General features: G+C 32.6%; 1 protein-coding gene across 2 annotated transcripts in view; it reads left to right on the top strand.

Moving 5' to 3' along the window:
• SOX5 (SRY-box transcription factor 5) overlaps positions 1-12,783 on the top strand; it is a 415,087-nt gene that overhangs the window by 101,284 nt on the left and 301,020 nt on the right. For both annotated transcript variants that reach the window (XM_032159826.2, XM_032159831.2), the window contains exon 3: positions 2,627-2,837. In XM_032159826.2, the coding sequence (XP_032015717.1) occupies positions 2,627-2,837 (211 nt within the window). The remainder of the gene's footprint in view (positions 1-2,626; positions 2,838-12,783) is intronic.

The raw sequence follows: 12,783 nt of genomic DNA, 5'->3' as shown, positions 1-12,783 counted from the left end.
GTTCTGGGAACTTGTTTGCAAAGTACTGGTATGCCCTTAGAATTCACAAAACTTGATTAAATAGATATTGCTGGTCTGGACCACTTATGCCTATGTTAGCTGGTTCTCTTGATTTCACCTGCCAGCAAAGTGAAGTGACACATGGAATCATTACTTCATGTATGACAAATGCAATCCCAGGGAAGGAACTCTGAAAAAGATAGGATTTCCTTGACTGAAGACTGTGCTAGTACTCCTTAACAAGCTATTCACCATGCAAATGAACAGTGGAGTCCCACACTGAAACAGCTGTTAACTACATAAAACTGTTAAGGAGATTAACAGTGCCAGAGGCTGAAGTGTAATCAGGCAGGTGAAATAGTGATAAGATAAATATTCCTGTGTGAAATAGCAATAATGTTTAATTAATTTATTTTTATACTGCTGCAGCAACTGAGTTTAGAATACTTGTGAAATATACTAAACTTTAAAACATATTTCTTTTTGTCTTCGAAAGGTGTAGAAAGTTAGAGATACGCAAAATGGGATACCTTATCTGGATATTTTTTGATATTTTTGATATTTTAGTAGACTTCATTGTAATTTTCAATTATGGCAATTAAATGTCAGCTGCGCAATTATTGTTTCTAAAGTTTTTCATCATATAATGTGAAAGCAGAGTACAGACAGAGAAACGTTCGAGGTGTAGCTAACATTGGGATGTTTCTGCTTTTGGTCCTGGAAAGAAATGGGAAGAAAGATCTTCTGTGGAAAATTAGTACAGAGGTTTCACAATATTCTGTTTGCACATGAAACTAAGCTAATGTGTGTTATGGACCATTCATAAAAACATTCCTATTAATTTACTGAATGAATTTGTTATTGCTCTTTTTTAGGGATGTGTGTGTGTGTGTGTGTGTGTGTGTGTGTGTGTGTGTGTGTTTATGTGTGTGTTTATGTGTTTGTATATTTATGTAGGTTTTAGTAATTCCAGAAGTGTACCTTCACTTAACGTGCAGAAGCTTGTAATTGTTACATTTTGTACATTGATTTCTAAATCCAAGTATGTTATAAGCTACTTTGTCCATAAAATATTCACTCAAGGCATAGTGCTAGTCAGAGGCGTATTCTGTAATGTTTGTGAGAAATGAAAGCCATTTGAGATTTAGAATTATAATTTGGAAGATTCTGTTGTGCACATTTTTTTTTTGCCTTCCCCACATGCCTCAGCCACATGCAACAAACTGATGTTTGTAACATAGCCTGTTGTCCCTGTACTCACTAATATCTGTTAACAAAAAAAACATATTAACAGATTATGTTTGTGTTGACATCTCTATTTTTAATCTATTTTTTTTAAATTACACTGATGGTTTTTAAACCAAGTATGTTAGCATATTTTTAAGCTAGTCAAAAATATTGCATTAACCTTAAAAATATTGAGTATCAATCAGTGTGATTTGTTACTTTTTAGAAGTCAACAGATTGTATTACTGTGTCTCAAATAGGTAGAGAAGAAATGTGCAAACAGATATAATCTAATATCCTGAATATTAAATAGGCACACACTCAAATATATTTTAATGCAAACTTTTAATGTTGTAGAATTAAGAACTATTTTTAGGGTGAGACTCAAAGATCTTAGGATACAGCTTTATGTTTAAGATGTCTGTTTTGTGAAAGGTAAAGGATTATGGAAGTAAGAGACTATACAGGGAAAATCGTTAAGCAGGAAAATTAATTTTTCTTTATCATTTCGTTATCACTCCCCGATAATTTCTAAAAAATCAACTTAATATGTTTTACACAAAATAGTCCCCAAATATTACACAAATTACCAGAGTTGTGCTAGAATATGTGAGAAAATGACAATAGACTATAAAAAGATATTTACATTTTAGAACCATACAATAAATTATTTTTATTCACATACCCACATGATTATGAAGAAGCAAAAACTGCAGCGAACCTTATTTTATAGGGCAAATGAGGATTAAAATACAAAATAGCAAAGAGTATTGACAAACTGTGCTTCATGTAACAAATGAAGTTGAAAATGTCTTCATCATAGGCAAAATTGAACTTGGAATATTCTTGTCTGATGTCAAATAACCTGTGTGATGGATGCTTTCTTAAAAGAAGGAGAGGCAGGTGGAAAAACTAAAACTTTAGAGTATTATCAAGGAGAGGCAGCTACTGAAAATGAACATAAATTGTGTGTAATGATATTTGTTTAAATATTACAAAGTCAGGAAGTTTAACACAAATGATCACTACATTTAATATCCATAGGAAAATCTGAGACTGTCAAACAAAAGCAGGAAAATAAGCAAATCTAATAATAAAGGCTTCGTATAAGACTATATTGTCATTTATACTCAGTTTAAAGGAGAGACTCTCCGTATTTTGGTTTCTCCTTTGAATAGATCTTTGACTTACTCTAGTACTACCATGAAAACTTCATTTATTCTTTTTCAGAATTTCTTGGTTTCTTTGCCTCTTGCAGAGTGACATTTCACTTTTTAATCTTTCAGCCGAATAAGCCGTATAACCAATTTTTTTAAGTTACTGAATTTTGAGCAATTATTTGTCCTTTCGCTTTCTCTTTCAGGTAAACAATTATTTGTCCCTTTGCTTTCTCTTTCAGGAAGTTGATGGCAATAAAGTTATGTCTTCATTTGCCCCACACAACTCATCTACCTCACCTCAGAAGGCAGAAGAAGGTGGGCGACAGAGTGGCGAGTCCTTGTCTAGTACAGCCCTGGGAACTCCTGAACGGCGCAAGGGCAGTTTAGCTGATGTTGTTGACACCTTGAAGCAGAGAAAAATGGAAGAGCTCATCAAAAACGAGCCAGAAGGTAAAGACTGGAAAAGAAAACAAACTTGGTGCTGTGTCCTGATTTTAATACTTTGATTTTAACTTCTTGATTTGTTTTTTGATTTATACTCTTAAATTGGACAAAATGGAAACCTATTGCTATGAAGACGGTTGGTATATTTTTTTCAGAAGCACTTAGCCCTATCTCAATTTTTTAAATCATTAATTTATGTTGTGATGTTATTTTCACATATGAGTAAATCAGTTGAGTGAAAAAGGTTCAAGAATAGAATCTGGCAGCAGAGCCGGGAGTAGTCACCTACTTGTCAAATATCTGCAGTCTAGTTTGTTTCTCTTCGTTTTTTTTTTTTTTCCCTTGAGGATTAATGTAGAATTTCACTACATTTCGTAACCTTTATACATTGATTCATCTTATCCTGTTTCTTGTATAGTCAAAAATTAATATGGTTAGGACTATTATATATTTACAAATTAGTGATTCTTTAACTTTTAGATATGCTTAAGTTCCTATTTGTTCAACTTCCAGAAAGTCTTTCTTTTAAGATTTTATCCTCTAAATCTCTTTAATAGTCCCTAATAGGAGCCTTCAGGTGATATGCAAATGGACTAATCTTAAAGCAAACAAGCCAATAAAATAACTGTTGCAAATTGTACAAACTTATGCGTAATTGACAATCGTCCTTTATGTTACACATGCTTACTAACTCCTGTTTAAACCTCTGTCCATCCTAAGCATGGGTGCCATATTGCACACAAGGACATGCCTCCTGTTTCAATCAGGTGGAAATTTAAAGCAAACAAACAATGATGTGCAGACATACTTTATAACAAAAATACACTGCACGTATACTGTGTAACAATAAGTTGGGCTCATTTCTAGTCTGTTAGGACACTGGTAAATTATGAGGATATCTGACACAAAATTCTGTTATCCTGTATATGTGACAGCCATGTGACAATTAAATATGTCTGGTTCCCTACCAAGTACATAACTGGGACCTGGATTTTGGTTACAATTTATGCAGTTCTCATGATCTGAGAATTGGAAAGAATTTTAGAGATATTCTTGTCAGCCAAAGATTTTGGATATTTTGTTACATGTCCTTCTATTCTCATGGAGATAAAAATGCAGTGTTGAGGGGGATCCAGACAACCTTATGTTTTTAAAATGGTGGATTGTTTCCTAATATTAAAAATAATACAGTTTTATCATAATTATCTTAAAAATATAAAACATTATAAGGAAGAAAATAAAAATCACCTGAAGTCATAGCTATTCATGTGTGAAATAGCAATAATGTTTAATTATTTTTATACTGCTTCAGTAACTGAGTTTAGAATACTTGTGAAATATGCTAAACTTAAAAAACTTTTTTCTTCCTCTTTGAAAGGTGTAGGAAGTTACAGAAATGCAAAATGGGATCTCTTATCTGAATTTTTTTATATTTTTGATATTTTAATAGATTTGATTGCATTGTAATTTCTTGCATGAAGTCATAGCTGCAGGTGATTTTTATTTTCTTCCTTACAATGTTAATATGAGGTTAATAGGATTCTTAGGATGTGTTTTTTAGTGTTTATTTTCATATATTCTGCTAATTTTTTATGATTAGCTTTATGCAGACGGTCCCCAACTTATAATGGATCCACTTAAGATTTATCAACTTTAAGATAATGCAAAAGCAACACACATTCAATAAAACCATACTTCAGATTTTGAATTTTGATATTTTCCTGTATGCAGTAGGATACTCTGTCTCATTGCTGGGCAGCGGCAGGGAGCCACAGCTCCCAGTCAGCCATGCAGTCAAGAGGGTAAACAATGATACTCCACAGTATGTTGTGTTGCCAGATGATTTTGCCCTATGGTGGGCTAACAACATATGTGTTCTGAGCAAGTTTAAGGTAGGCAAGGCTAAGTTATGATGTTCAGTAGGTTAGCTGAATTAAATGCATTTTTTACTTAACGATATTTTCAACTTAAAAAGGGTTTAAGGACATAACCGTATCATAAATCTAGGAGTATCTGTACTTTTAAAATATTGTGCTTCCTGTTTCATTTAGAATTATAGTATGAGTGTGTCTTCTGCCAAGTAATATACTTTGAAAAGAAATAACTGCCAAGGCTGGGCATGGTGGCTCATGCCTATAATCCCAGCACTTTGGGAGGCCGAGGCAGGTGGATCACCTGAGTTCAGGAGTTTGAGACCAGCCTGGCCAACATGTTGAAACCCCATCTCTACTAAAAATACAAAAATTAGCCAGGCGTGGTGGTGTGCACCTGCAGTCCCAGCTACTTGGGAGGCTGAGGCAGGACAATAGCTTGAATCTGGGAGGGGGAGATTGCAGTGAGCCAAGATTGGGCCATTGCACTCCAGCCTGGGCAACAGAGTGAGACTCTGTCTCAAAAAAAAAAAAAAAAAAAAAGGAAAGAAATGACTGTCAAATATTCTGAAGTATGGCCGTGATTTACTATTGTAATTTATACATTCACTTTATTTTTAAAAAACAGTTTTAGATTTACGGAAAAATTAAGCAGCTAGTACAGAGTTCCCATGTATTCCATCTGTATACACAGTCTCCTCTCTTATTAACATCTTACATTAGTATGGTATGTTTTGTTAAAATAATGAACCAACATTGATACATTATTATTAACTGAAGTCCAGAGTTGATTTAAACTTCTTTAGTTTTTACCAAGTGTGCTTTTTCTGTTTTAAGATACCATCAAGGGTAACACATTATATTTAGTTGTCATGTCTTCTTAGGCTTTTTTTGGCTGTGACAGCTTCTCAGAATGTCCTTGTTTTTCATGACCTTCAGAGTTTTGAGGAGTGCTGTTCAGATATATTGCAGGATGTCTCTCTACTGGAATTTGTCTGATGTTTGTCTCAATCAGATGAGATTTGGAGTTTTGGGAGGAAGACCACAGAAGTAAAATACCACCTTTTTCACCTCATATCAGTTACATACTTTCTATGTAATTAAGAATGTTGGTGTTGACCTTGTTCATTGGCTGAAGTAGTGTTTTGCAAGTTTCTCCACTGTAAACTTGCTCTCTGTCCCCTTTCTACACCATACTCTTTGGAGGGGAGGAGCTCTGTACAAGCCATACTAAGGAATAGGGAGTTATGTTACTAGAGTTGGAGTGTCTACATAATTTATTTGGATTTTTCTATATGGTAGATTTATCTCTTCTTTACCATTTATTGTTTCATTCAATCATTTTTTACATCAGTATGGATCCATGAGTATTTATTTCATATTTTGGGTGTCATTTTTACATACCACTATTGTGGTCATGATAATGATTGTTATTATTAGTTTAGCATTTCTTTTCTTTCTGACACTGTAAGATCCTGGGGTCTCATTTTGTATATGTCTTGCTCCAGTGCTAAAATCATCCATATCTCCAAGAAGCTCTGGCTCCTTTTATTGGAGAATATTAGAATGCAAGATCTGGATGCTGGGTATACCCCTTGCTTCTGACGTATCATTCCTTTGAGGGCCTCTGAGCGGACAGAGTGATGAAAATATATGTTTATATACTAACCTATATATGTATATATTTATAAATATTTCTATACTTGTCTATATTAAGCTGAACATGAGTTCTTACTAATGTCTCTAACTTGAATCCATTTCTGCATGGATTATTGCAGCTTCGTTTCTTATTGATCTGTACATTTCCACCCCAACAGTGAGAAATATGGCTCCTACTAACCAACATTCATTTATATAATTGTTCAGTTCTAGTATACATGTAGAAGAGTATCAGAATAATTAACTGCTACTACCATAGGAAATATCTTTGTCAACTAGAGTACAGTGTATTGGTCCTTTTGCTTTTAGTCTTACAGATTCCATTCATTTCCAAAGTTACTAAGGTAACTTACTAATTTACTTTTCCCCCACCCCATTCAGTGAAATTGTTTCATATATTTTTAACACAGTTAAATTAGTTCTGTATCCTTTACTGGTGTCCCTCACACTCCTCAATGATATTTTTTAATTTGCTTATGTTAAGGTTCACTTTTTATGTTGTATTATACATTTATGTGTACAAATGCATAGAAATGTACGATGTATAATGCAGTATGCATTGACAAATGTATCTTGTCACTTATTTACCACTGACGGTATCATGTAGAATAACCTTCACCACTCCAAACTATCCTGTGTTTCACCTATTCGTCCCGCTTTTTCCCCAGAATCCCAAGTAATCACTGATCTTTTTACTTTCTAGTTTTCCTAGAAAATCATATAATCAGAATAATACAGCATGGGGCTTTTTCAGACTGGCTCTGTCACTTAGTAATTTAAGGTTCTTCCATAGCTGTTTATAGCTTGATAGCTCATTTCTTTTTATCAGTGAATAATATTCCATTGTATGAATATACCACTATTTTATAAATTCTTTTTGCCTGTCAAAGCACATATTGGTTGCTTCTAGCTTTTGGTTATTATGAATAAAGCTTCTATTAATACTCATGTGCAGATTTTTATGTGGGCATAAGTTTTCAGCCCAATTGGGGAAATACTTAGGAATGCGAATGCTGGAATTTATGACAAGATTATATTTTAGCCTTGGGAGAAACTGCCAGACTATCTTCCAAAGTGGCTGTAAGATTTTGCATTCCCACGAGGAATGAATCTAAGTTTCTATTGTTCCAAATTCTCATCAGAATTTGATATTGTCAGTTTATTTTATTCATTCAAATAGATGTGTAGTGGTATCTCATTGTTTTAACTTGTAGTCATCTAATTTTAAGTAATGTTCAGCATCTTTTGTGTGCTTATATGCCTTTAATGAGGTGGCTGGTTAGCTCTTTTGTTGATTTATTAACTGAATCATTTTCTTGTCAATGAGTTTTTAGAGTTCTTAGTATATTTTGTATACAAGTTCTTTGTCAGAAATGTATTTTGCAAATATTTCTAGCAGTCTGCAGCTTGTGTTTGCATTGTCTTAACATTGTCTTTTGAGGAATAAATAATTTAAATAAAATCTAATTATTGTTTTGCATGGATTATGCTTTTGATGTCTGTAAGCAATCATCACATAATCCAGGGTCACTTAGATTTTCTCCTATCTTGTCTTCTTGAAGTTAGTATAGTTTTTCATTTTGCAATTTAGGTCTATGATCCCTTTTGAGTTAAATTTTGTAAAAAGTAGCTCCGTGTCTGCATTCATTTGGTTTGTTTTTGTTTTTGTTTTTGTTTTGCATATAGAAGTCCAATTATTCCAAGACCATTTATTGAAAGGACCATTATTTCTTCGTTGACTTGTCTTTTTCCTTGCCAAAGATCAATTGAACGTATTTGTGTAGATCTATTTCTGCCCTCTGTATTTTGTTCCATTGATCAGTTGGTCTATCGTCTTGCCAATATCATCCTGTCTTGATTACCGTAGCTTGATAATAAGTCTTGAAGTTGAGTAGTGTCAGCCCTCCAACTTTCTTCTTTTTCTTCAATATTATGTTGGTGTCCTGGATCTGTTACCTTTTCTTTTAGACTTTAGAATCAATTTGTTGATATCCACAAAATAACTTACTTGGATTGTATTGGGATTGTGTTATACCTGTAGATCATGTTGGGAAGAATTGACACCTTAAAAATCCCGAGTTATCATATTCATGAACATAAAATGTCTATTTATGAAGATCTTTAATGATTCCTGTTGAGTTTCATAGTTTTCCACATATAGATCTTAAACATACTTTGTTACATTTATACCTACTATTTATTTTTTGATGTAAAAATTTAAATGTAAATATAAATTATATTATCTTTTTAATTTTATATTTCAATTGTTTGTTGCTGAAATATGGGAAACTGACTAGCATATTCCCCTTGCATCCTTTGGCCTTTCAGGACTCACTATTAGCTCTAGTAGTTTTCACTGATTCCTTGAAATTTTCTACGTAGACAATCATGTCATCTGCAAACAAAGACAGTTGTACTTACTCCTTTTAAAGATGTGCACTTTTTTTTTTTTGTCTTCTTGCATTAGCTAAGAGTTTCAGTACAATGCTGAGTAAGTAAGAGCAGTAAGAGGGGACATCCTTGGCTTGTTCTTGATTATAAGGGGGAAAGCATCTAATTCTCACCATTAAGTATGATGTTAGCTGTGGGATTTTTGTAATTTTTTTTTTTTTTTACCAAGGTGAGAAGGCCCCACACTATTCCTAGTTTGCTGAGAGTTTTTATTATGAGTAATTGTTAGAATTTGTCAAATATTTCTTCTGCATCTGTTGATATCTATGCTTATTTTTCATTAGACCGTTGATATGGTTTTCAAATGCTAAACAAGGCTTTGCAAACTTGGAATAAATCCTACTAGGTTATGATTTATAGTTACTTTGATAGATTGTTGGATTTGATCAGTTAATATTTTATTGAGGATTTTTACATCTATGTTTATGAGATATACCATTACATTTTATGTAACATCTTTATCTGTTTTTGGTTGGTAATGCCGGCTTCATAGAATGAGTTAGGAAGTGTTTCCCTCTCATGTTAATTTTTAATTTTCATTTGAGATGCCTTCGGAGTTCAGGGCTAAGGTCTACCAAGAACCAGCTTTGTGATAGTATGTGTTGTATTTTAAAAGTAGCTTTTGGGGATTTAACTTTAGATGATGTTCTCCATAGGAATTTGGTATATGGCCTTGGTATTCCCCAATGTAGCATATTGACTTCTAAGTGGATACATAGACTCTTAATTTGGAAGTGTATGACATGCCAAACCCAGTGAGTAAGTCCCAACAGGAAAGAGCACAGGAGATAGATACCTCCCCCACCTAATTTTCTTAGCAGGAGACATTAAGAAGTACTGGGGGCCAGGCACAGTGGCTCACACCTGTAATCCCAGCACTCTGAGAGGCCAAGGTGGGCGGATCACCTGAGGTCAGGAGTTTAAGACCAGCCTGGCCAACGTGGTAAAACCCCGTCTCTACTAAAAATAAAAAAAAAAAAAAAAAAAAAATAGCTGAGCATGGTACTGGGCACCTGTAATCCCAGCTGCTTGGAAGGCTGAGGTAGGAGAATCGCTGGAACCCCGGAGGTGGAGGTTGCAGTGAGCCAAGATGGTGCCACTGCACTCCAGCCTGGGTGACAAAGCGAGACTCCATCCCCCCCCAAAAAAAAGAACTACTGGAAATTAGAAAAGGGTAATATCTAGTAAGAACAACTTGGGTATAAAAGAAGAAATAGAGCAATAGAGCGTCCATAGCAGGAAAGGTAGACACAAAGAAACGTCACTATTGTACCTGAACATGAGAATGTTTTTATTATTTTATTTCCTACGACAATGTTCCTTTTGTACTTTCCTCTCTACAAATATATTAAAAGCTGAGCTGAGGAGTGACTTGGTAAATAAAGACAAAGAGAAAACACAGAGGTAGTATTTATGAAAGATTGGAATATAAATTGCACAAAGCAAGCATCTAAAAGTGTTAGTTTCAGAAAGGTAATTTTAGCATAAACATAGAACCACTAAGACGCATTGATGTTTACATACACAAGATTCTTTGACATGTACTTTGAATATACAAAACTACAAATAGACTCACTTTTATTGAGAATTTGCTATGACAAGAATGTTATCTAATAACTGCAATGATGGGAGAGATGCATCAAGGAGTAATTTATGTATTTGAGTAAGGCAATCATCTTAATCACCAAAAAAACAGTAACAAAGCAAAAATTCTATCATAAAAAAGAATAGTAGAATGTTGACAGAACTTTGCTTTTTTAAATTACAAAGAAAGAAAAATGGATATCCATAATATAAATATAAATTATATATATTATATAAATAATATATCTTATATAAATATAATATAATATAAATATATGTTATATAATTATAATATAATATAAATATAAATATATCTTATATAAATATAAGATATATAAATATAATATAAAATAAAATATATTATATATAAAATAATTATACTTATATAAAACAATATATTATATAAAATATTATGTTTATATTATATAAAATAAATTATATTATTTATGTATATTATATAAAATAAATTATATTATATTATGTATTTATATAAAATAAATTATATTATATTATGTATATTTATATTATGTATATTATATAAATATAAATTATATTTATATTATATATTATATAATATAAATATATTATATATACACATGTATATATGGAGAGATATACGACTCTTCCAACAACTGGTAAGCTACATTGGCTTCAATGACTTCATTAATCAAAGGGTATGATTTGACCTGAGAATAGTCACCAAAACCTTACATCATCTAAGCATCAGGACAATGACACTATGTACAGCACAAATGTTCCAAAGCTCTGTGATGCAACATAGTATCAGAAAGAATAAAATACTTAGGAGTAAATTTAACAAAATAACTAAAAAACTTATACTCTAAAAACTACAAAATATTTTCATAGGTCTGTAATGGGAACAACATCATGACTATGAGGGAAGCAGATATAGAGTGAATGTAACTAAATGTTAAGCTCACAAATATATGCCACAGAAAAATCTTTTCTTCCCTCAAGCTATTTTTGCCATTGTTTTTCAAAGGCCATTAAAATGAACAGCAGGTTGTGATGAAAATTTCATTAAGCCCCAGCTAAATCATTATGAGGGTGCCATATTCATGTCTTTGCTTCCTTTCATCGAGGGGGGGAAAGCAGATTTCAATAGAAAGTCCGTATTATTTCCGACCTTACCCCTGCCAACAGCAAACTAACACAAATTCAGAAGTTAGAAAAGAATAGTGCGCCATACAAAAGGAGGCCACTGAGGTGAAATGGTTACAAAGAAAAGTAGATTTGCATATGGGTTGAAGAAAAGACAGCTCTCTTTCATTTTAGCCAGCCTATTTTTCAAGTGATTAATTAAAATATTTTGCAACTTATAAATAGGAGAATAATATATTGATATATTTGGTTTGCATCTTTTTTTCTATGAGAAATTTTCCCTGTCATTACACAAAAAGCTCTGATTCTTATTTATTCTCATTTATCCAGTGTCACTTTAACTGAATGGAATGCTAAAATGCATAGTCTATTCATGGTTTTAAGTATCTGACCTATGTAACATAGTTACATTATATTTTGTGATAACCATGGTCTATCGGTTGGTCTTCAGCTATTAAACCTAACAGTTAAGAGTGACAATGAAATTTAATATGACATTATGTGACACATAATTTCTATAATTCCTCTATCAAGACATTGAAGAAATATGTATTAAAGGGAAATGCATTAAAATATATAAATTACTATATATAAATATATAAATTGTTACCATGTATTAAGTGTATATTATGTGTTAACTACAATGTTAAATAATTTATATAAAATGCTTCTTTCAGTCTTGATGAAAACCTTATAACCAGGGCCCCTGTGTATAGCCATTCCAGTTTCAGGGAATACCATTCACATGATCTCAATATCCTCATTCCTATTATCTCTATTTCCAGATGAGGCAACTGATAATTAAATATGTTTTAAAGTGACCAAGTCAGGGTCACTTTTCAGCCTAAAGTCAACCTTAGACTAGAATCTATGCCCTTAACCAGTACTTATTGCTGTTCCTTCCAGTGAGAGATTTTGCCAAATAATCATTTACTATTATCATTTCACACATGTGTATCTAAACTTTAAATATTGAATCATATATTATCTGAAATATTTAATAGCATTGAGTAATAGTAGTGATTAATAGTTTTCTACTAAAGTAAATTTCTTATGCCTCAATAGTGATCAATTTTCCAGAAAACTTTTAATGGGAGATTAACTCAGTTTTTACTGCTCAAAAATAATGCCTTGGAGGGTACCTTAATAAAAAATTTGTTTTAGAAAAATGAGAGCAAAATAATTGTGGAATAATAGGAATTAAAAATTCGAGTGGAACATAGATACATTTTAGGACTCCATTCTCATTTTAGAAAGAGAGAGAC

The sequence above is a fragment of the Hylobates moloch genome, unplaced genomic scaffold (genome assembly GCF_009828535.3).
Source record: "Hylobates moloch isolate HMO894 unplaced genomic scaffold, HMol_V3 SCAFFOLD_8, whole genome shotgun sequence".
Taxonomy (NCBI): domain Eukaryota; kingdom Metazoa; phylum Chordata; class Mammalia; order Primates; family Hylobatidae; genus Hylobates; species Hylobates moloch.
The sequence above is the reverse complement of the archived record's forward strand: the minus strand, read 5'-3'. Positions and strand labels throughout refer to the sequence as shown.